Below are 24,422 nucleotides of genomic sequence, written 5' to 3'. Positions count from 1 at the left end.
CCCGAGGGGCCGAGAGCTGAGGGCAGGCCCCGGGCGGCAGGAGCTCGGCGTGTGGAGGGCACCTGCTCTGCAAACTCCCTGGCCTCTCTGCAGCTGTGCCGCCAGCCCCCTCCAGCAGCGCAGCCCCCACCAGAGCCCCCCTGTCCCTCCCACCCGCCGGCGTTGCCATCCCAACCAGCCGGATCTTCCCCATTGTGCGGGCAGAGCTCTGGCTCCGAGGGGTCAGCGAAGGGCAGGAGAGAACAGCAGCTTTCCCGGGAGGAGGGGCCCGTCGGGCGGGGGGAGGTGGGAGGATGTAAATTGGGGCAGCAGGGGAGACCTGGCAGAGTGACATAACAGCCAGAGGCCAGTCCAGTGCCCAGGGCTGCCCGCTGGTGCCATGTGAGCCAGGCCAGGCCAGAGTGCTGCCAGGCCCACGGGGGCAGGAGAAAACGGGATCGCTTGCGAATCTGCGTCGACATATCCAATGGGGCCTGTTGAATCCTCAACCCGGATCATGGCCGCGCTGGGCTCCCCCTGCCCTGTGGGACTCCCCGCCACAGAAAAGGGGCAACATCCTAGGGCTGCTGACTCTGGCACAACTGTTCGCCAGCCACATCGCTAGGGCACCCCACAGCCCCCCCCCATGGTAACAGCTTCCAGCTGCCACTGCCGGGGGCAATCCAACCCAGCCGGCTCCGCAGGCCCACCTCTGGAACCCTCCCCCCGAGCGACTGTGTCTCCCTCACACGGCAGCGCCCACTGTGGCAAAGCAACCCTGCCCTTCCCTCCACGAACCCCATGTCGGACTCTGGCTCGTTCACAGCTGGGACGGGAGGTTGAGTAAACAGCTGTTCTGCTTGCACGATGCTTTCCTTTCCTCCTTTCCTCCGGCACTCTGGGGGCGTCTCCCGCTGCGGCTCTTTGGGTGGCTGATCGTGACCCCACAGGGAGGGCAGCCGGCAGGGATTAGGGCTTTGTGACTAAGGGCTGAGGAGTGAGCCAGAGCCCCTCTTGGTTCCTGAGATCTGCCTGTGGCCCCCCGAATGCAGCATGTGAGAGGCGCGGCCAGAGCAGCTGAGGCCAAGGCGGCTTGGCAAGCATGTGGTAGGTGCCCCAGAGCCGGCTGGGAACCGCCTGGAGCAGCGGCTGGCGAGAGGGGAGTTTGCAAATGGACGTGTAGGGCACGTCTGGCTGAATCCAAAGGGGAGCCAGTCCTCCTGGCGCAGCTGTTGCTGGGCGTGAATGGTCACGGTGGCCTCCTTCCCTTGCCGGTTGGCAGCGCATGGCAGGGGCGGAGTGGGCGCGTGTGCCCACAGATCTGCAGCGTGCTCCGGGACTGACCCCAGGGCTCTCCCCAGGCAGCGCAAACCACAACCCAGCGGGAGACGCCCCCAAAGCACTGGAGGAAAGGAAAGCGCCATGTCTGGGCCAGGCAAAGAGCGGATTAATGGCCAATCAAGAGGGAAGGGGCTGGCCAGAGCTGCCCTGCAAAGTAGGAATTATTCCAGCTGATCACATGCCAAACCACTAATGCCCCCTGGAATGCCAGAGTGCCACCTGCCAGGCTGGCGCCGCAGTGTGGCCGGCAAGCAGGTGCTCTGGGGCTGAGCTGCTCACCCTAAAGAACAGGAACCCCACGGCTTGGGCAATTGTGCCCACAGCAGTGACTGGTGTCACTGGGCACTCATCAGCCTTGGGAGCAGCAGCGGGCAGCCTCCTCCACCCCATCTCCCTCTGCCCGGCCACTTCTGGGAAGCCATGGCCAGCGGGGCCAATGCCTCATGGTGCAGCAACTGGAGAAGGCCCCATCTCCCCTGCCCATCTGCTCCCCACCCCCAGCGCCTGCCTGACCTTTCCCTGCTGCCAGCAAAGCAGTCCAGCAGCCATTTGGAAACACGGTGGTGTTTACTCCCACACCTGGCTCACATGAAACACACACAGCCGCCCAAGATCTCCCGCCAAGCCCACGCATGCCTGCCCTGCTCCCCTCACTGGGCCGTCGCCACGTAGCTACCCAAGGGGCAGCCAGGCTCCTTGTCCCTTGGGGGTGCCAGAGATGCCAGCTGCAGTGTTTGGGGAGGGGGCCCAAATTCAGCCAGCACCCTTCAGCTCACTTGCCCTTTACATGTAAACAAGACAAGCAAGAGGCGCAGTTCGGCTGCCATCTCTCCCCGTGGTCCGGGTCGTCTCCGTCTGCGGCTCCCACGAGCAGCCCCGGCTGAAGGGTCCAGCCGCAGGCTCCAGCCTGCAGCAGCTTGGTGAGCCCCGCCTGGGACACTGTGCCTTCGTGCATGGAGCCCAGGGGCCCCCCGCCGCCATGCAGGGAAGGCTCAGCCTCCCTTGGCAGAGCTGTGGGGAGAGGCTCTTGTGCAGACATCCTGGGCTCGCCCACCCCAAGTGGGGTGCTACGGCAGGTAGCACTTGGGGTCCCCGGGAAAGGGCGCTGCTGGCGCCTGGTTGAAATGGGCCATCAGGAAGATGCTGACCGTCCCGAGGACGAAGAGCGAGGCCATGACCAAGAAGCAGACGCGGTCGATGACTCTCCCCACCAGGATCCACTCCTCGTTCTCCTGCAGGGGAGAGAGACACATGCTCACGGCCAAACCTGCGGCGGGCTCCCGCTGTCACTGGGCCCATGTGCACTGGGGCCTTTGGGCTTTGGATCACGGGCAGCCACCACCAAACTCAATCAAAATTGTGCTCGCTTCCCCTGCGGCTAAACACGGCCCCTTCTCTCCTTCCTTCCCCCAATCCCATTTCCCTTTGCAACTTGGTCTCTGATCTGCTTCGCCATACGTGAGTCCCTGCAAATTGGGCCCCTCGGTCCATACTGCCCTGGGTCTCCCTCTGACCTGAGCCCCCTGTGATGTTACTGACACAAACTGGGACCGTATCGATCATTTTTGCAACCAAGGTCCTATAGTGGCACCAAATGTTGTACAAAGGTTGTCATGTGAGGAGTCTAGGGGAAGATTATGATTTGCTAACTATGATTATGTGATCTGTGTGTGTATCATTTTGGTAGCTGAAGTCATGAATATTGGCTCTGTACTTGTGTCTCGAGGTGTTCTGATTCTAAGTCGCCCTAGTGAAGCACTTGGTCAGCTTCTTGAGAAAGGAATTTGCAAGTTAAGTGCCCAGGCAAGAAACACGGAACTGACAATAGATCTCGGAAGACTCCAATCCACAGAAGAAGTCTTCCTGGGGACGTTCAAGGTAGCATGTGAGCAATGGCTGCCACCTGTAAAGAACTGAGTCATGCATGGACATGTGGCTTTCCCCTGTGACTCCAGGCTCCATCTTGCTGCTGTGATCTTCCACAGGGCAGAGGATATAAAAGGCCCTAGAAACACCTCCATTTTGTCTTCAACCCTGCTTCAGTCCAGGCTGGTTTGGTTTGCTTGGTGTGCACAGAAACCCCTGCCTTGGGCTGTAAATGCCCTGCTCCAAGCAATTTGTCCTGAATTAACTCTCTCAGTTGGGTCCCGCCAGAACCAGCCTCATTACACCCCCCTCCCGGTTAATGCTCTGCAGCGGCAGCACTCACGTTGTCGAAGTCGTTCTGCTCCCGCAGCGTCTTGGCAATGTGGTTGCAGGCGTCCACGCAGGCCCGGATCTCAGGACCAGCCTGCACCAAGCTGTGACAGAGATGCTGGGTGCACCCGTTTTCCAGGCCTTTCCCTAGAGACGAGGAAGAGGAGAAGAGGGGATAGCACCAGGCAGCTGGCTGCCTTGAAGGCCAGTGCTGCACCGGAAAGCCTCTGCCTGCTGTCTCTGTTACCCTTGGGCATCTCAAAGGCACCTGTTCCTTTGCAAAGCACCGGCTGGCCAGGCCCCAGCCCTGCGGAGCAGGTTGAATGGCGCACAGAGAATTCATGACTAGCTTTGTGTGCCGAAGCCTGGTGCATTAATGGCTGCTCTGGAGCATTTCACACGGTTTAGCACCAGGGATGCCACGGCTGGCTGGCACTGCTGGTAGTTCTCCTGTTTCCCAACGCAGCTGGGCATCCAATCAGGGAGCCGAAGCAGCGCCATGAGTCGGGTGCCCAATCGCACACCTCGTGGTAGGGAAGAGCTGAAGCCTGAATTTTGTTGGCGTCGATGAGTCTCCCAGACGGGCCGGGGGGGTGGGCTGATGCCACTTGCCTCGCCCTGCTCGCTGCCCGCTGGTGGGCACAGGGATAGGTTTGCATGGCGACCAGATGCCAGAGCAATGGGGGCTATTAACGCTCCTCTCCTCCGCAGTCCGGCTCCTGGCACTTGGCGTCCATGGTGACACCCTCACCCCGGTACCATTACCCCGGCAGCACCGCCCCCCACACCTCATTCCAGCCCTGGGGGGCTGCTCTTAAGGGGTGGATTTGCTGCCGGTACAAGGCCCAGGGGGTCACGGTCTGTGGGGTGGGGGCCTCAGGCTGCCCCGCTATGAGGTTCTCCCTGGCCCTGCGGAGCCGTCACTCACCGATCTTTTCCAGGACAGCCTTCATCAGCCCAGCCCTCTCCTTTTGCTTCTCAAAGACCAGCTCAGTCCGGGCCTTCCACAGCATGTACTCGTCAGCCTTCACCATCAGCCCCAGGGAGCTGCGGCGCCTCGCCAGCAACAGGCGGGGGGCCATGTCGCTGCGGCGCATGTGCATCCCCAGGAAGTGGGGCAGCCGCCGCAGGCAGATCTGGGGATGGAGCGAGGAGCCGTAATGTCATGTTGGGGCAGGCCAAGGGAGCCAGCACTGTCATGCTTGGGAGGAGTGGGGTGGGGGATCCGGCGTTGTCACGCTCGGGGCAGGGCAGGGCAGGGCAGGGCAGGGGAGCCGGAGCTGCCATGCTCGGGGGGAGGGGGCCATAGGGAACCACCGCTGTCATGTTTAGAGGGGCTGGGGGAGCCGGCACCATCATGCTTGGGAGGAGGGGGCCATGGGGAGCTGGGCCTGTCATGCTTGGGGGGTCCAGGGGAGCTGGCGCCATCACGCTTGGGGGGAGGGGGCCATGGGGAGCTGGCGCTGTCATGCTCGAGGGGGCCAGGGGAGCTGGTGCCATCACGCTTGGGGGCAGGGGGCCATGGGGAGCTGGTGCCGTCATGCTTGGGGGGGCCAGGGGAGCTGGTGCCATCACGCTTGGGGGCAGGGGGCCATGGGGAGCTGGCGCCATCATGCTTGGGGGTTCCGGGGGAGCTGGCACCGTCACGCTCGGGGGGAGGGGGCCATGGGGAGCTGGCGCCGTCATGCTTGGGGGGGCCGGGGGAGCTGGCACCGTCATGCTCGGGGGGGGGCCATGGGGAGCTGGGGCTGTCATGCTTGGGGGGGCCGGCGGAGCTGGCACCGTCATGCTTGGGGGGAAGGGGCCATGGGGAGCTGGCGCTGTCATGCTTGGGGGGGCTGGGGGAGCCGTCACACTCGGCACGGGGGGGCTCTGTCTGCTGGGGGGGTCATGGAGCCTGAGTTTGGCCCTGGGGCTGTTCCATCGGGCGCAGCGCAGTTTCCCCTGACTGATGCTGGCGGGAGCGGAAGCAGCCTGGGCTCCATCTCCCCCACCTCCGCCGAGTGGGAGCTGCCAGAGGGGCGCTAATGCCCAGCGGTTCCTTGGCAGTTGGGGACCCGATTCCAGCCCTGCCCCCTGTGCCCTCTTTTGGGGCTGTGCAAAGCGGTGTGGAGATGTGGTCGGATCCAGGCGGTGAGCCCATAGCTGTGGTGCTGCCAGGGTAACAAGACACCTGGGCTAGGGCCTGCGCTCCCATGGAGGAGCGTGCCCCACGTGCTATGGGTCCGACCAGCTGGCCATTCTCTGGGGCTCTCAATCCGGGGAAATGAGTCGACGGTTCAGTGCACTTGCTTTTGCTCTCTGACCTTCCCCTCACCCCCCTAAAGTCAGCGGGAGCTGCGCTATCCTGAGGCAGCGATGGGCAGCACGAGCAGCAACTGCTCCCCGAAGCTGGCGCAGGAAGAGTCGGCTCTGGGAGGAGCAGGAGGCCGATCACACGTGCGTTAGGCGGGTCTCCACCCAACCCGTGCGGGAGGGCGCGCTGGCCCCGCCCGACCTACCTGCCGCACTTTCTGCGACATGGCGTGCGTGTTGGGTGTCCTCAGTGAGACGTTCAGCACGATGACGGCATTCGCCACGATCACCACCGTCACCACCAGGAGAAAGGTCAGGTACCTGGAGGAGAGAAGGGGCCTCCGTCACCGGTCGCCAGGCCTGCTGCCCCCAGTCCCACTTCACTAGCCACGTAGCCTGTGCCGGGGCATCTGCCGGCTTTTGGTGCGGTGCCCTAGCAGCAGGCATAGGGCAAAGTCGAGGGCCGGTTGGGATCCAGGAATGGGAACCACCTGGATCTCTCACTCCACAGCCCATATGTACATAGGAGACAAAGGGAGTCCAGACCAGAACTTCCCCATGGTCTATCTAATCCACCTAGCAGCAGACATCTCCTCCGATAATGCCCTTGGCTGTGCAGGACTGCTGCATGGGTGATCTCCCGCCGAACTCACTTTCTGTTCAAACTGTGAAGGATGGTGCTTCTAGCTCCATCCTAGCCCCTGGAGCACTCTCGAGTCTGGCCATGCCGTTTGCCTCGGCACCCTCCTGCAGCGGTGAGTTCCACATATGAACCCTGGCCTGTGCAGCAAGGCATGTCCTGTGGGCCACTAGGAAGTTCTGTTAGTTCATGCCCTTGTTCTTGCATTGCAGGGCAGGGGAGCAATGAGCGGCCTGGCCACACATCCAAGGTTTGAGTTCCCAGTCCCCCAACCCCACCTATGATGGCTCTCAGTCTCTGGTCCTGCCCATTCCCGCTGTGTCCCTTGGAGCAGGGACTCCTAGCCTCAGCTGGGATTGGGGGGAGAGGAGCCCAGTGGGTTTGGGAGCATCACTTACTTGCCAATGAGTGGCATGGCATCGGAGGTCTCTGGCACCTTCTGTGCAATCAGGAAGAGGAAGACTGTCTGGGCCAGGAGGACGTTTATGGAGACTGTGCACTTCTGGCCGCCCGCTGTCGGGATGCAGAAAGCAAGAGATTAGCCTGGGTCTGCATCAAGATCCCCAAGCGCCGGCGCCCTCTCCCGCACAACGGAGCCTGCGAGGAGCCTGCCTTCCTAGTAGTTAGAGCAGAGGGCTGGGACCAAGGGTAGGAAAGAATTCTCTGCCGTTCCAGCCCAATATGCGAGCAAGCCACGCACTCCCAGAGGGTCAAGGGGAGCCAGCCAACGCTCAGGAATAGGGGCTGGAGGGTGCCAAGGGGCCAGAAATGGGACATAACTCGGGGGAGGGGGAGAGGAGCCAATCTTCACGTTTCAGCCCATTTCGGTTCAGATAACCGGGGCGTGAGGGTGACCCCCCCGGTTTCCTGTCACACCCGTGTGGGCATTGCACTGGGTCTGCTCCTTTCAGCTCTTGCTGCCCCCTTCCCACTCCGGGAGGCGTGGATTGTCCACGTGCCGATGCCAGAGGCTGGAGCCGTGGCGGTTGTGGGTGGCAGCGAACTCGGCCGGGCCCGGGCTCTACCTTTGGCAGGCAGGAAATACACCAGCACGGCTACAGAGGAGATGAGCACGCAGGGCACTATGATGTTGATGACGTAGAAGAGTGGTTTCCTCTGGATGATCAGGTAGAAGACGACCTGCTGGTAACCCAAGTCGTCCGGGGTGAAGCGCTCGGCGTTCACGATCTTCTTGGCCGGCCGGTGCTTGATCGCCCACTCCCCGTTCTCTGCGGGGAAGACGACGCGGCGTGGCTATGGAAACCACCCAGGTCCTGGCCCCCGAGTCCCCTTGGGAACAGCATGAGCCACCCTTGGGGGCCAGGAGCTCGTCCAGCGATCCCTGCTGGCGGATGCCCAGAACTGCCTCTTGCCCACATTACAGCCGCGGGCGTGTGTGTGTGTGTATTACTCTTATCTGGGGCCTTCAGGAGCAGGAGGATAGATCGGCAGGGGAATCCTGCTCGCTGGCATGGGGACCTGGGGGCAGCCGGAACATCGACCTGCCAGCTCTCCCCAGGCGGTTGCGGGCGTCTTTGGAAACAGCAGGGGCGGGCGGGTTGAGGCCTGTGCTGCGAGTCTGTTCCTGTTTGCCGCCCAGGCCCGACGGCATGACTGACAGGACCAGCTGAGCAACTATTGACATTTCTGTCTGTGTGCGGGGAGCCCATTCACCCTGCCCCTGCTGCCGCCACGGCTCTAGGGGGACAGAGGGAGCCCGAGACAATGGCCCCTAGATACGGGGGGGAGAGAAACCCTTTGCTGGGGGCTTCCCATGGTGGAACAGCTAAAGATCCAGGAAAGGGGCTGGGAGAAGATTTACCGCCATGCCCGGGAGCCCTGAAATGTTGTCTGTCATGGCGGGACAAATGCAGCCACCAGCTTAATGCACCCTATTTTGCAGGGGCTGGCTCCCAGGGGCCCGATTCTGCTCGGAGGCAATGCGTCGCCAGCTCCCATGGAGCCTAGTCGGTGCAGGGGGTTTGGATGGAGGCTCGGTCGCTCTCCCACCTGACTCCTGCCCACGGGGGGAACCGCGCGTAATGCCTCACTCAGGTTTGTTTTCCTGTTGGCTGCAGGAGCGATAGATTTCATTTTTTTACCAATCTATATATCTGGCTAAGCCCGGTGATGGAAGAATAAATCTCGCTGCCCAAAAAGCATTTTGTTCCTCCAAGATGCAATTAAAAGGTGACGGAAAACATCCCTGTCTGCCCGCGACAGCTCCATTCCCCACGTCAATCCACTCCCGGTACCAGTTTGTGATTTGCAGGGGTTAGAAAAACTCTCTCCGAGTGTGACTATTGACTTAAGTACCTGTGTCATGGTGGCAGCTGCTAATAACCTGCTGTGCGGGGGATACCTGCTGGGCGTGCACAGGACACCACCTCCTGTTCCAAATCCTGGTTACAAAAACTGAACGGGAAACCTGCTCCAGCCAATAGGGAAGGACCCAGGACAGTGCAACCAGCCCTGGGAATTCCCAGTGCTCAGGGCCCCAGTGCGTTTCCAGTGGCTCTGTTCTCTGGGATTTGTGTGGTGGTGGTGCCCACACCCTGAGCAACTTTCCTGAGTGCTCCCCGATGAGAGATGGGCCTTTATCCTGATTGCACACATGCTGCGTTACCCGAACAGGATTCAAGTGGCAACGTCCCGCGCTCAGAAGCGACAGCATGAGAGCCGCCTGTGTGCCCTCCCTGCCTCGTTCATGGCACTCCTGCCAACATCTGGACCAAGGGGGCCGACAGACAACAGCCTCCATCAGCCCCCACCCTGGGGTCAGCCCCAGGGCAGGTCCATCCCTGGCACGGAACGAGGCCGGGGCCCTGTGGAAAACAGGACGAGCCCATGGAATTAACGGCCATCGCCAGGCAGACCCGCGAGAAGGCTGAATTCAGCTTGCCCGGGAGACCTTTGGTCTGGCCCTTTGTTTAGGAACTTGGGCACTTGCCGGCGTAACCTCGGCCGTGTTCTTTTAATGGAGAGTTTTGGGGGGGCGTTTCCTAGGGCACTGAAAAAGCAAACAGGAAACCCACAGGGTTCGGGAATGTCCCCAGCCGCCACCACTGGCCCTTGAGCTAAGAGAATAACAGATAGCGTCTTCCAGGCGGACTGGCCTCTGCCAGGAGCTTTCACAGGCAGTAGAGGAGTGAGGATCGGGGGCTTCGTTCTAGGCTCTGGAGGGCAGTGTGCTCTGGTGGACTCTTCTGGCTGGTCCCCGCAGACTTCAGCCCTTCCCCTCCCACCTGGGCTTGGCCCAGACCTGACTCTGCCCCATCCCTCAGCCCAGCCTCCTTGCTCCGCCCCATTCCAAGCTCATCAGCTGAGTCCCACTCTCCCCCACCGCACCCTCGTCTCCTCGCCCGACCAGTCCCAGCCTTCCCCCGACGCCCCCCAGCCCCAGTCTCCTTGCCCAGCCAGGCACAATTTCTCCCCACTTGTCCCAGTCTCACTAGCCTGTTTCCCCAAGGTCGCTCCTTCCCCTGCCCCCACCTTCCCCCATCTGCCTTTTGCCCCCTCGGCATTTGAATCAGATGATTTTCCCCTCCACGCTGTTGGGGCATTTGCAGCGGGATGGGCTCCCTGCTGTAAGCGCCTGTGCCCAGCCGGCAGCAGCCATTGCAGGCAAAGTCCGGTGTCGCCCCCCAGTGCAGCACGCTCAGTGGGGGTGGCCCAGGCACTGCGAGGGGACAGAGCATGCTCAGTGAGGACAGACTTTTCGGAGATTTTAGCTGCTAGGCTCTACTGAGCAGGTGCCAAGTGCGATTTTTCAGAGGGATTTGGAACATGGCATGGGACGGGGGAGGAGGAGCTGTCTGTGGCGGGGATGTAACCGTAGCCAGGTTTGGGTGCTTTTTCACCAGGATGGCAAAAGGTACATCTCCGCCACAAACACCTCCTCCTCCCCCCCGCCCTGTGCCATGTTCCGAATCCCTGCTCCAAAGCGTGGGGGCACTGCAGATGTTCCAGGGAAAGAACCCCAGAATTTTTTAATACGGGCACAACAAGATATTTGTTCCCGGCCTCGGTCTTGGACCTGGGTGAGCTGCTTCAGCTGATATTTTCCCAAACAATTCAGCCCGAGGCAGACACCTGGCATGGAAAATTTCAGCCAAATGGTTAAAGTTTGGCAAATATTTTATGCAACTGAAAACGAGGTCTCATAACCTTAATACCAGGCCATGCTACCAGTCCCACCTATCAGTCAGTTAAACATCAGTTTCTTTACAAATGCCTCCATCCCACACTGGATGGGCTTGAGGGACCGGTTGGGTGGCTGTGATCCGGCTGCGCTTTGCTACGTGTCTGGGCCATGCTGAGCCACCCTGCCAGCTGCTGGGCTCCTCCTGACTGGTGATGGCACCACCCTTTCTGGCACTGGCATTTCCTCCAGTTGCCAACAGCTGGAAGATTTCCAGAGCCACAACTTGTCGGCTTGCCCCCCTGGGCCAGGGAAGACCCCCAGGGGAGAGATGGAGGCAGCAGGTCGTTACCTGTGAAAGCTTCGGGGTCGATGACGATCCACTCAATGGTCTGCCCATCTTCCTCCGTCAGCAGCAGGTTAATTTCATTGGCGCTGTAGGTCTGGGACCTATGTGGCAGGGGTAGGAGAGGCCATAGCTGAGACTGGCTGGCTAGAGGACACGCTCAGACAAACAGAAATGTTGAGATCCAACCAGCCAGCGGCTGCTTCAGCCGCTCCTGGGATTGGCGCCACAGCTAAACGTACGCAGGGCGCGGAATTGGCTTTTCTTTCCTTTGAAACAAGGCAGCATCTGAGGTCCTATGGCTCCGGCACCTCCCCAGCTTGGGGTCAAGCCCAGCTCTGACCCAGACCCATCCCACGTAGCACCACTGCAGCCACCGGCCTTGTCTGGATCCAGCCAGCCGGGAGAAGAGTTTTCATGTAGGCCCCAGTCCTGCAATCCAACCCACCCGGCTGGTCGCTCGCCTGGGGCGAGTCTGACTTCAGGGGCGGGACATGGGGTATTAGCTTTCCAGGCTGAGGACTCCGTCTGTCTCTGCACTATGGGGCCTCAGGCACATCACTGGGGCCGGGTCCCATCTTGATAACCGGGAGCCGGCTTTTATCGTCCACGGCCTTTCAGTGACACGCGGGGGGAGCTCCTGTCCTGCTGTCGATCGGCACTGGCCGACACTGGGGGAGGGGACCCTACATCACTAACTTGGACGCACTCAGAATTTAGTAACCGCCACGGAAATCAGATCCAGTCATACGTTGTAGCCACAGACTGATCAGAGAGGAACAACAGTCGGACGAGCCGCCAAGGGCCCGATCCTGCACCCCTACGACCCCCACCAACCACCTGGGATCCGGGCCCATACGATGGGAGAATTTGTGGGGAGGGGGAGGAAGAGTTGATCGCAGATATTTCACTCTCCCTGGGCTAGCTCAGCCTGTCGTGAGAGGGGACGGAGACATCTGATAAAGCACACACAGGGCTCTCTTGGGCTCAGGGCAAGGGCTGGAACAGGGCCCTGGGTTTCTTTGGCTTGCATGCCTTCGGCACTAGCTTGGCGACCTACGGGGCTTGTGCCATGGTAACCGGCCTGGCGGCTGCCACGGAGCTGAGTGCGACCAGCCTCTGGCTAAGGCGGAGGGAGGTGCAGAGGGTCACAGCTGTACGTGATATCATGGGCCCTTTGCTGGTGATCTGGGCCAGCTGCCACCTGAGAGAGGGCGGGAGAGCCGCTTGCCCTGCAGGAGAGCTGCATGCACGCCCCGGGCTCTGCCCCCTGCCCTCCCATCTGAGGGGCAGCCCTGCCCCTTCCCGAGCAGTTGCACTCACTGGAACACCATGGAGCAGTTCTGCCAGTCGAAGGGGAAGTAGGTGACGAAGATGGCGCAGGAGGTGCGGTAGATGGCGGGCGGCATCCACAGGAGGCAGCCATTGGAGTCCAGGAGCGTGTTGCAGTACAGGGTGATCTCAAACACCCCGTCGATGCTGTGGGCAGGAGAGGGGCAGGTCAGGCCAGCTGGGCGCTCCCTCCCACCTGCCCGGAGCTCATGCTGTGGGCTGGCCACTGCCCACGGGCTGGAACTGTCCCAGGGCCACAGAGAAGCCCCCAGCAAAGCAGAGGCGATCCCAAAATTCCCCCAGACACCCAGCCAGTACCCGACTATGGGCTCTAATTCCCCGAGAGCACCCTACCAGCTGCGGGACAGTACGTGATTTGGGGGGGGAGGGTGCATCACCACTGCCCTCTGCTGGATGGAATCGGAACTGCCTATTGGCTGCAACTCACAGGAGATAAAAGCCTACTACTGCTGCCTCTAATAGAGACCTTCCCTTTAGCCCACCTGGTATGGCCCTGTCCTGGTGGAGCAGAGCATGTGGGGTTCTGTCTGCAGTCCTGGTTGTGTGAGACTTAGCTGCTGACTGTGATGTCTCTGGGTGGGTAGCCACAGACCCGGCCCCTGCAGGGAATGGAGCCTCCCAAGGAGTGCCCTGGCAGAGGGAGGGCTGGACGAGGTCAGTTTCTACTGCTGGGGTCCTCACCAGCTTCCCACTTCCCCCCTGCCTTGGGCCCTGCAGCTGCTCACTTGTTCTCCAGGACAATGTCCGGCAGCCACACCTCGGTGGAGGGCACCCTCAGTATCTGGATGTTGTCGTATTTGTCAGGATCCCACTGCAGCCGATAATCACACCATTTCTGGAACAGAGGGGAAGGGGCTGAGTAAAGCATGGTCTGTCACTTGTCATAGAATGAGCATCTCTGGCCACCCTGTGACCCCCCAGTACCACACCGCCCTGGGGCGTGGTCTGCAGGAACCCGGCATGCTCTGCCATGGGTTGGGACCTGGTAGAGTTTCTCTGTGACCTGTTCTGGGAGCCATGGCGGGAAGTGAACCCTCTGGCCTGTGCTCTGTGCCAAGGGCTCTGCCCAGGCCGCTGAGCTCAGTACCAAAGTGGGGTCTGGCTATGGAACAAGCCCTGAACAATCCCCTCTCTCCTGGCTCCAAATTGTGAATCTTTGGCCCCAGCCATGACTGCCTTCAGGCCAGGAGGGGGCTGCAACCCGTCCTAGCCCTTGGACTGCAGGTGCAACGGTATGCTGGGCGTTGGAGGGCTTCTGCAGCTTATCAGGAGGTGGGGGGCATTAGCTGATCTCTGCCTGCTGCATGCTGGCCGGCCCGTAGCTGGTGGGCACCCCGGGCACCTTACCATCTCAATCCAGATGTTGGTGGTGAGGGTCTCTTCCCGCTCGTTCTGGAACCCAGAAAGGAGAGAGGGATTGTGAGATTGCTGCCACGCCGCCCTGCCCTGTCCCGCCACGGCTGGGCGGCCCTGCTGCAGCTCCAGTGGGGCTGCACGGTGCATGCCAGCTACTGGGCGCTCAGGCAATGCCCTTCTCAAGAGGCTCCGGTGCATGGAGCCTTGAGGAATTACCTCCCAGGGTGCAGCAGGGTGTGGGGCATCCCAGGGGTGCCCTGAGCAGGGCAGCGTCCCATGAACCCAGCCCCCCTCCCCCCTGGGAAGCCAGCAGCAGCCACAGAGCCACTGGGGCATGGCCAGGCCATGCCCTCACTACAACTGTGTTGCTATCAGGAACCCTGTCTCTAATGCATTCACTGCCCCATGCCCTCCTCAGGAAACCCCCAGCCCCATCACTGCACAGTGCCCCCATCCGGCACCCCCCAGCTCAATCACCACCCGATGCCCACCTTCCCAATCTCCCTCTTCCTTCTCCCCCTTCCCCCAGCACAGTGATTCTCCTCAGGGACCATTACCAAGGGCAGCTCGGACAGAGTGTCCTGCAGCCAGTCCCATCTGCCCTGGCACAGACTCCCCATTCTGACGGCAGGGGTAGTGTGAGGGATGCCCAGGCAGGACTGGCTGTCCCTGGTCAGGGCTGGGTGCTGGGTGCCTTTGGGAGGAGACGAGGCAGGGAAATTCCTGGCATCAGTGCCTCCTGCCTCTCATTCCCTGTCCTGGGCAGTGCACTCAATCCCTGTCCCCCATGCCAGGCCTAACAGGGGGAGCAGCCATTCCTGCCCCCCCCGGAGAAGCAGCCCCCTCCCAGTTTGGGGGCAGGGGCTGGGAGCAAGGAGAAAGGCAGGAAAGGGCTGAGCTCGGCAGCATAAGTGAAACCACCTGGCTTTTAACCCTCTCCTGCCTGGTGATGCGCCATGTCCCTCCAGTGTCGCTTGGCAGCCGGTTGGTGGGGACTGGCAAGGAACTTGGAGGGGGTGGGGCTCTGCTTACCAGGGAGATGAGGTTGGTGAGGGTCAGCTTCAGCGTGACGTTAATGATGTCGCCCTCCCCCTGGGCCGGGCGCAGATTGCGGTTGTAGTTGGTCATCAGGTCATTGAGCAGTTTCTCTTCCTGGTTCCGGCACAGCACGGCTGAAATCAGGGCACAGCCAGGCCCTGAGGGAAGCAGGCACCACGCCACCCTCACCCAGTGGCAGTGCCAAGACCGAGCAGTTCCCTCGAGAACTGGTCACGAGCAGCCCCTCCGGATGGTGCCAGGTGCCTGCCCAGGCGACCTGAGGGCACAGGGCGAGTCCAGCATGGGCAGCAGCAAGGCAAGCTCCCTCTCGACCCCTCCACCTGTCTACCCCAGCCTCACCCCTTTGAGAGGGCGCTTGGTGTCTGTGGCCTCTCCAGTGAGACCCGAAGCAGGCAGCTGTATTGTCAGTGCCCACGGAGTGCACAGGGCTGCCCGGCTTTGTGCTGGGCGCCAGGACCTGTCAAACGGGATTCACACGGGACGGGGGCACCACACAGCCGCTGAATTGGAGCCTCTTTCAGCCTTCACTCACCTGCGCGGGCTTTGAACTGACCACAGGCAAAAGTGTAACAAGTGTCTGGAGCGGGTGACGGGACCGCTGGAGGGTTGGCCACCGAGAAGATAAAAGCCTACTGTTGCTGCGCAGTAATGGAGTGACTTCTTGAACATGAGAGGCAGAGCTCTATGCTTCAGAGCCAATGGGCCTGGGATCAGAACCTGCCAATGCCCTGCAGGGGGATGCCCAGGGCTTGGGGGCTGGCAGCCTGAGGATGTGGCAAGTAATAGCAGTATCCCATTTCTCTCTGGGGTGAGGGCCGCAGGCATCCCTCTCACCAAGCTTTCTGAGCCGGCCCCAACTCCAGGCCCCCAGAAGGCGTAAACATGGCTTGAACTCAACAGGCAACGTGTGTTGAACCCAGCTTAACTGTGGCAGCTTAACCGTGGTCTAACAATGGGGTCCGGCAGCCTGTCAGCTCTGGCCCAGGATCAATCCCCCTCGGCTGCCTGGATCCTTAGCTCATTAGCTGGGGCTTTACAAATCACCTGCATTATTAAATTATTAATGGCCAGACCCGCCAAGTGCATCTGAATGAAATGCCTCTGGGGAGAAACATAACGTGCTAACGAATTACCTTCATTAGCAAAAGTGCCGCTGCTGCTTCTTGGAAAGCCTTGGGGCCAGAGGATAGAGGGTGACTTGGAGGGCGCGTTGGGGGTTAGCGCTGGCACCTGGCCAGCATCACTGTATGTGGCTGTGTGTGTCCCACACTCGCGGGTGGGGGTCTGTGTGTGCACATGTCTCTGGCTTCCCTGGGGTCGAAGCCCCTGCTAACAGGCATAAGCAGCAGCTGGCCCCTCTGCAGCAATAGCGCCTGCCAAGAATTGTTTTGTGGCCTCCATCATTCACGTTCTCAAAGCAGAAGGAGCCCAGTTCAGTCCCCTCTTCGTCCCAGGTGTGAAATGGACAGGGGTGGGTGCAGGGCCTCTCAGAAAGGGGGGCAAGTGGGGCAATTTGCCCCAGGCCCTGGGCTCCACAGGGGCCCCGCAAGCCCTGGCCCGGCAGTGGTCCAGGTCTTCGGTGGCATTTCGGCGGCGGGGGCCCTTCAGTGCTGCCAAAGACGTGGAGCGACTGAAGGGCCCCCGCTGTCAAAATGCCGCTGAAGACCCAGACTGCCGCTGGGTGAGTACAAGTGCCATAGCTCCCCCGCTTTGCCCCAGGCCCCCTGAATCCTCTGGGTGGCCCTGGGTGGGTGGCCCACGACCGACAGGCATGTGAAATGGACAAGGGTGGGTGCCCCACAACCGGCAGTGGGAAATGGCTGAGGGTGGGTGCCCCACTAACAGCATTGTGAAGCGGACGAGGGTGGGTGCCCCACGACTGGCAGCGTGAAGCGGACGAGGGTGGGTGCCCCATGCAAGTGGAGTGGTGGGAGACGGTAGCAATGTAACATCCCAGCACAGCGAGCAGGGTTCTGGTGGGCGTTTTACGGTGCAGGACCCCCCACAGCCATTCAGGGCTGGGAGTGGGTACAGGGTGCTGGCGCTGCATGGGCTGGGGTGAGGGTTGCTGATGCTCACGGCAGAGCCCCTGGCAGGCAGGGTGTGGAAGGGGCCGCTCTCTGGGCAGAGAAAGTGGTATTGGGAGTCCCAGTCAGGAGCGGGGCCCTGCTGCGCTAGGTGCTGTACGCACACATAGTGACTAGGCCAGCCTGCCGGGGGTTGTGCAGAATGGCACATTGCCCTGCGTCAGCCAGCAGGACAAGGAGGCTGCTGCTGCTCCCCAAGCCCTGAAGGAAGAGATAGAGAGTGAACACAGCAAGAGGGGAGGCTACTCCCTGCTCCCCGCCCCAGCCCTGGGATGGAGAGGGATGGGGGTGGTCTCTTGAGCTGCCCTGATTCCCTGCTGCTGAGCCCAGAACAGAGCTATCCATGCTCGCAGCCTAGGCTTAGCTGCCACCTCCCCAGTACCATATCCGGCTGCCCCTCGCCCCATCCGCAGGCCAGGCACGGCTTACCTGTGAGGAAGCTGAGGGTTGCGAGCAGAGCCAGGCAGCGCATGGTGGTGGCAGCCTCCCTCCCGGCACGGTGGTGGCTGTGTGCTCAGCAAGCTCTGGAGGTTTATTTTGGGCTATGGTCGGCCCCCCCTGCACCCCTCCTCTCCCTGAGTGCGGTGCCTGCAGTCCAGCTGTCTGGCCAGCATTGTCAGCTGTTCCCCAGCGGATGGCCAAGTGCCTCTGAAACAACAATGGGAGAGGGAGCAACTGCTGAGTTGGTAATATTTGTATGAGCCATGTGTGTGCCTCAGTTTCCCTGTGTGCTCTATACTGCTGTGCCCTGATGCAGCATTTGATGCCTGCGGCTGCCTGGTTGGAGGCCAGACTCCTTAGCCCAGGCTGAACAGACCGGAGGAGGCAGAAGAGACAAAGGGAGCCAGGACATTAAGGCCAGCATAGCCTGGGCATGTGAATGCCGCATGGCTGGAGCCAGAGCCAGAGCGGCCCGGTGCGAACGGGTTGTTCTCAATGTCTGAGCTGGGAAGAGAGGGCCAGAGAGAAGCAGGGCCTGCCAGAGCCCAGCAGGACCTCTGGCTCCCGCTTGCCTTTCCCATGCCGAGCTGTCGACTGCCGGAGACCAGATGCCAGCTGACTCAGAAGGGCTGCCCAGTGTCGCCGCAAATATTCCTAGACGCGCTGCTCCCTGTAGGGGTGAAGAGCATTGGAACCGGCCTCCACCTCAGTCGGACCCGTTGGTCAGCGCTCACAGCGGGGAACAGATGCTCTGGAGCCTGAAGGCCCAAGTCCAGAGGCATGGAGGCTGTGTGGAAAAGAGAAGCCCCTTGGGTGCTAAAGGGGATCTTCCAGGAGCCTGGATGTGCCTGGGGCATAGCACAGAACCTGGGAATCCATGACACTCCGCTAGCCTGGAGCTGGGCCCCACACAGGATCAGGACCCAGGCCAAGTCACGGTTCCACAGGGCCTGGTCATGGCTGAGGTGGGAAAGGCGACATGGGAGGCTGATGCTGCCCCATCAGGACCAGAGAGTCCAGGCAGTCCCCAGGGAGCCTGCCAGCCCAGAGTTTCTGCTCTGGTGGTTAGAGCTGGGGACCAGGACGCTGGAGACCTGGGTTTTCTTCCTAGCTCTGCCACGGAGCTGTTGCGGGAGCTTGGGCTAATCATTACCCATCATAGGCCTGAGTTTCTCCAGCTCTGAACTGAGGATGATCTTTCCCTCCACACCTTTCGTGCCTGTCAAGTGCTTTGAGATCCCCAAGTGAAGGCGCCAGAGGAGGGCAGGGTTGTTCCAGTGGGGTACATGACCCCTTAGCCCACAGCTCAGGTGCTACCGACCTTACCCAGTCTTGCATGGCTTTGTCCCCAACGGGTGTCCCCTCCCTGGCCGGGTGTGACACACGGACACCTGCCCCCCCTCTCACTAGGGTGAGGGGTCTCACACACCCATGGTGTCATGGATTGTTAGGGACTCAGCTATGCCCTGGCCTCCGTGTGCCAGCTCCCCCCGATCTGCGGGCCACACGGCTCCCCAAGGCCTCAATGACTCCAAATGCTGCCCCTCTGGGCTCCAGCGATCCCTGTTCCTCACTGAGATCAGACTCCCGAGAGAGGAGCCATGCAGGGACGCAGGGCAGCCCTTCCAACAGGAGGGAGCTGAGAGAAAGTCCTTCGGTTAGCAAGCGAAAGTCCGAAGCAGTACGAGCGATGGCTTCTCCAGGCCCTGATCCTCAAGGGGCCGTCTTAACTCTTGCTGCCCCGTCTGTGCGTGGTCCCAGCAGCAACCTGCCTCGCTCCTCGCTCGGCCTTCCCATGGTGCTGGAGGAAGCCGCCTGCTCTCGACTGCCCTGGTCATTAATGTTCAGTCGCTGGGGCTCTGGATCTGCCACACGCACATGCTGGCTCTGTTCAGACAGCGCTGCCGAGGGGCCCCGTGAAGTTCTGCCAGCCCTCGTTCCCATTCCGGGTGTGACGGTACCAAGCACATAGGGAAACTGAGGCACACATCTGGCTCATAAAGATATTACTGGAATGCCCACCTTCCTAACACCCAGCATCTGGGGCATGGAACCAGCTGCCATGGGGAAATCACGCCAGGGCTTCACTCCTCCCCTCCACCTCGCTGGGGGCATGCTAACCACACAAAGGTTTCTGATGCCGATGCCCAGGACCTGAGGCAGAATGCTGAGGCCCCATGGCCAGCATGCTGGAGTCACGCTGGCCGTGGGTCGTCCTGGGCAATGCCCATGGTGCTCCCCCTGCCTGGGCAGTGTGCAGCATGGGGACGCTGGTTTCATGAGTGTCTTTAAGGGCCACTGACTCTGCTGAGTGGCCCCCCCAGGGTGGGTCTGCTCAGCTTCCAAGCTGCTCATGTCACGGTGGCCTCCCCACCCCCCACGGGCCAAATGCTGCCCTTGCCATCCCGCCGCCCATGGAGAAGGTTGGCACAGCCTAGGCCCTGCAGCTGGCTCTGCATTGGTAGCTCAGTCGCTGCAGTGCTGGCCAGGGAAATGGATCGGACCCTGCAGGTGACATGGGGTCCGATCCTGGTTTCCCACCGCTCGGGGCACTCGACACTGCCTGGAGCTTATGCTGAGTGTTTGATCCAGCAGCTGCGGGGTTAACTAGCTCTTGTCTGCACAGAGGTTGAGATGCAGCCCAGCCCGGCTGCTTGCACCAGGTGAGAGGTTGCAACTGATGTTCTAGCCGGCACCTATATATCAGGCTGAGGAGAGGCCTCCTCCCGCCCCCAGCAGTACAGGACCATGTCTCCTGGACCAGGCCTAGGGAGAGAATCCTCTTCAGGGCTAGGGGTGCCGGGGGCTGGGCTGGCGTCTGAGGGATGAGCGCCAGCCCCAGCTGTCCTGTGACCAGCCTGTCTGGGGGTCACATACCAGGCTTGCCTGATCCCTCCGTGTGGGCGACGCGAGCAGCATCAGCTGTCCTGAGACGCAGGATTCCCGGCATTTCCTGTCTGACTCTGCCCCCCCTCCCCGGCCAGCCTGCTTCCCTGGCCTGCCCCCCCCCTTCACCTGCTGCTGTCTCAGCCCCCAGCCTCCCTCCCCCACAATGTCCTCCCATTCACATAGGGCCTGGCTCCCTCCCCCTGCACTGGTCCCCCTTCCCCAGCAGCTGCCTGACCCTTGCCAGCCTTGCTCCTGCTGCGGACTGCCCCCCCCTTCACCTAGGGCCTGCCCCCTCCCAGCCTCCCTGCCACACACTGCCCCCCTGCTTCCACCTGACCCACTGGCCTCACTCCCCTGCCAGCCGTGGAGCCTGAGTTAACAAGACCCATAGGCAGGCCCCAGCCCGGCTCGGCAGGCTCCCCGGCACTCCCCATTGCAGGACCCAGTGCCTCGTGTCTGCCCTACGCCAGTGAGCAAGTGAGGTCAGGGCTGGGCCTGAGGCCGGGCTCTAGGGGGCCAAGGGGCTTCACCAGCCAGGTGGTGCGCAGGGCTCTGGGGAGAGGGCACCAACCCTGCTGGCTTAGTGCTCAGGGCCCCGGGAGGGGCTCTGCTCGGGGGCTTGGGAGGACTGTGCAGGGGCTGTGAGAGGCTGGGCGCTGCTCGGGGAGGGGGGCTGTGACTTTATTGATATAATCTGGGACTATATAGAACACGGTTGCAACCAAGGTCCTGTAGTGGCACCAAATCTTATGTAAAAGGGGGTCATATAAGGTGTCTTAGACCAGGTTATGGGTTGCTGGTTATGATTATGCTGTCTGTGTGCAGATATGATCTTGTAGTTGAAGCTATGAGTATTGGCTCTATACCGTCTGTATTTTAAACTTATGCTATGCTTCTGGGAAACATCCCAGACGGTTGGTTTTAGCTCTGCCTAGCCTGCTTGATGGCCCATTAAGGACCATCAGTTATACAACTGACCCATTGAGAGAAGGCAGATGCACCTTGTAACTCAGCAAAGTATGCAGGGACTGGCCCATGTGACTCCAGACTCCATTTTGCTGTTATTTTCTACAATAAGGACAAAGAGATTCTTACACCTGGAAAAGCCTATGAAAGGTTGATGCCTCATCTCCATCTTGTCTTCAATCCTGCTTCTAACTCTGGAGGGACTTTGCTACAAACTGAAGCTCTGAACAAAGTACTGATGACCCATCCCAGAGGGGGATGTACTCCAGAGACTTGATTTGAATCTGCAGTTTATTCCAACACTGCTACAAGCCTGAACCAAGAACTTTGCCATTACTGTATGTAATTGATTCCATTTAACCAGTTCTAGCTCTCATCTATATCTTTTTCCTTTTATGACTAAACCTTTACATTTCAGATTCTAAAGGGTTAGCAACAGCGTGGTTTGTGGGTAAGATCTGATGTGTATATTGACCTGGGTCTGGGGCTTGATCCTTTGGGATCAAGAGAACCTTTTTCTTTTATTGAGGTGTTGGTTTTCATAACCATTCATCCCCAGGGCAAGTGGCATTGGTGGTGATACTGGGAGACTGGAGTGTCTAAGGAAATTGCTTGTGTGACTTGTGGTTAGCCAGTGGGATGAACCAAAGTCCTCTTTGTCTGGCTGGTTTGGTTTGCCTTAGAGGTGGAAAAACCCCAGCCTGGGGCTGTAACTGCCCTGTTTAAGCGATTTGTCCTAAATTGGCACCTCAGTTGGGTCCTGCCAGAACCGCATCGCCACAGGGGCATCCATCATTCTCCCTACCTACCCCAAGGCAGCTGAGTGGCCTCTGTGTGGAATGAGTCTGTGGGTCTCAGCCCCGTGCCTGGTGGGTGTGTGCCAATCAGCGCTAACTGCCTCCCACCTCGGCAGTGTCAGCAGGGAGGCCATGGACTGAACGGGCCACAGAGGCGGGGCAGATTGGCAGGGGCTGCTGTGGGGAGCTGGCCCTGCTCCCTGGGGAGATCTCAGGCTCCAGCACTGTCCGCATGGCACCTTCCACCCGCGCCGTCTCCTCACAGGGCAGCTCGAGGCAGCCAAGCCCAGCACACGCCTGCCCCGTTGGGGTCACTGCTGTGATAACGAAACAGCCTCCCCTTCCCCTGTGGACTCCCTTTGTCCCCAGGCCACTAAGTGCAGTGAAAAGAGGCCGGCTGAGCACCAAGGTCTGGCGTGCCCTGGGGGAAAGGTGCCGATGAGTGGGGATGGGACCGTTTCCCCCAGGGCAAGGTGGGACTCCTAAGAACACATGGCATCAGCACCTGTGAGGCCAACCCACTGGCTGGAACTGCAACTCCCCAGGTGGCACCAAGGGGCCTGCTGCCACAGGTGCTGGGTTTGATTCCTGCCTAGGATCCAGCGTCTATGCAGGTGTCACGGTGCCCCCCACATGTACCCACAGACCCAGGCCGGGCTGCTGCGCTCAGCTTGGGCTGCTCCCCAGCAGACAGAGGCCAGAGAAAGGTAAGACAAATGCAGGGGCTGATTTGCAAAGACGGGCTCAGGTGCCCAGTGTCCGGGTAAGCTGGGAAAGGCTGAGTGCCCTGGAGGAGGGCACGGGGACACGGCGTGGACAGAAGGGTACAAAGCCCAGGGAGGAAGAGGGAGGACTGGGTGGGGGGCAGGGATGCAGCCATTGGATGGGTTCAGCTGCTGGGAATCGTCCCCAGGGCAGGGCTGGGAGTGTTGCCACACCCCAATGGGGGGGTGGATCTGGCTGGGAATTGTCTCCCGGAAGGGCTGGGGCTCCCTCCCATCTGAGGGATCGGCTGGTAGCCCAGGGGCTCGGAACAGCTAATAATGGAACATGTCCCTGAGACTGACCCTGCTCGTGATGAGCGAACCCAGAGGCTGTCGTCCCGTGGCCTGTAGCACTTGCTGGCTCGTCATATAGCACCAGCTTTGCCTTCTTCCCAGATGCTCAAAACCCACTACCTTCCTGCTGGGGAGGTTACACAGATGTTATCCACCTCCCAGTGGGAGGGGAGGGGAGACAGGGCCTAACGTGGGGTGCTGGCTAGTGGTAGCTGAGGGGAGATGGGGCGGCAGAGCCTAGGGTGGGGTGCTGGCCAGTGGGAGGGGAGAGGAGATGGGGATACAGAGCCTAGCGCGGGGTGCTGGCCAGTGGGAGGGGAGGGGAGATGGGGTGACAGGGCCTATCGCACGGTGCTGGCCAGTGGGAGGGGAGATGGGGATACAGAGCCTAGCGCGGGGTGCTGGCCAGTGGGAGGGGAGATGGGGCTCCAGGGCCCAGCGCAGGGTGCTGGCCAGTGGGAGGGGAGATGGGGCTCCAGGGTCCAGCACGGGGTGCTGGCCAGTGGGAGGGGAGATGGGGATACAGAGCCTAGCATGGGGTGCTGGCCAGTGGGAGGGAAGGGGAGCTGGGGCTCCAGGGCCCAGCGTGGGGTGCTGGCCAGCAGGAGGGGCGATGGGGCACCAGGGCCTAGCGTGGGGTGCTGGCCAGTGGGAGGGGAGATGGGGCTCCAGGGCCTAGCGCGGGGTGCTGGCCAATGGGAGGGAAGATGGGGCTCCAGGGCCCAGCGCAGGGTGCTGGCCAGTGGGAGGGGAGATGGGGCTCCAGGGTCCAGCGCGGGGTGCTGGCCAGTGGGAGGGGCAATGGGGATCCAGGGCCTAGCGTGGGGTGCTGGCCAGTGGGAGGCGAGAGGAGATGGGGATCCAGGGCCCAGCGTGGGGTGCTGGCCAGCAGGAGGGGTGATGAGGCTCCAGGGCCTAGCGTGGGGTGCTGGCCAGCAGGAGGGGTGATGGGGCTCCAGGGCCCAGCGTGGGGTGCTGGCCAGCGAGAGGGGAGGGGAGATGGGGCTCCAGGGCCTAGCGTGGGGTGCTGGCTAGTGGGAGGGGAAGGGCGATGGGGCTCCAGGGCCCAGCGTGGGGTGCTGGCCAGTGGGAGGGGAGGGGAGATGGGGCTCCAGAGCCCAGCGCGGGGTGCTGGCCAGCAGGAGGGGTGATGGGGCTCCAGGGCCTAGCGTGGGGTGCTGGCCAGCGAGAGGGGAGGGGAGATGGGGCTCCAGGGCCCAGCGCGGGGTGCTGGCCAGCAGGAGGGGTGATGGGGCTCCAGGGCCTAGCGTGGGGTGCTGGCCAGCGAGAGGGGAGGGGAGATGGGGCTCCAGGGCCCAGCGCGGGGTGCTGGCCAGCGGGAGGGGAGGGGAGATGGGGCTCCAGGGCCCAGTGTGGGGTGCTGGCCAGCGGGAGGGGCGATGGGGCTCCGGGGCCCAGCGTGGGGTGCTGGCCAGAGGGAGGGGAAGGGTGGAGGGGAAGCTGGCTGAGGTGGGGGC

The 24,422-nt window shown here is 61.4% G+C and overlaps 1 protein-coding gene across 1 annotated transcript; it reads right to left on the bottom strand.

The window, feature by feature from the left end:
* Window positions 1-2,267: 2,267 nt before the first annotated feature.
* Window positions 2,268-17,265, bottom strand: CHRNG (cholinergic receptor nicotinic gamma subunit). The gene is made up of 12 exons (XM_030575605.1): window positions 17,223-17,265; window positions 14,680-14,819; window positions 13,639-13,683; window positions 13,017-13,126; window positions 12,262-12,417; window positions 10,945-11,042; window positions 7,477-7,680; window positions 6,850-6,964; window positions 6,018-6,132; window positions 4,445-4,652; window positions 3,530-3,663; window positions 2,268-2,552 (listed from the first exon to the last, which is right to left on the bottom strand). Exons 1-12 carry the CDS (start codon window positions 17,263-17,265, stop codon window positions 2,388-2,390), a joined length of 1,533 nt encoding a protein of 510 aa, XP_030431465.1. The 3' UTR covers window positions 2,268-2,387.
* Window positions 17,266-24,422: the final 7,157 nt, after the last annotated feature.

Source organism: Gopherus evgoodei, chromosome 9 (assembly GCF_007399415.2).
Source record: "Gopherus evgoodei ecotype Sinaloan lineage chromosome 9, rGopEvg1_v1.p, whole genome shotgun sequence".
Lineage (NCBI taxonomy): Eukaryota > Metazoa > Chordata > Testudines > Testudinidae > Gopherus > Gopherus evgoodei.
Note: the sequence above shows the minus strand (reverse complement) of the source record. Positions and strands in the feature narration are given on the sequence as shown.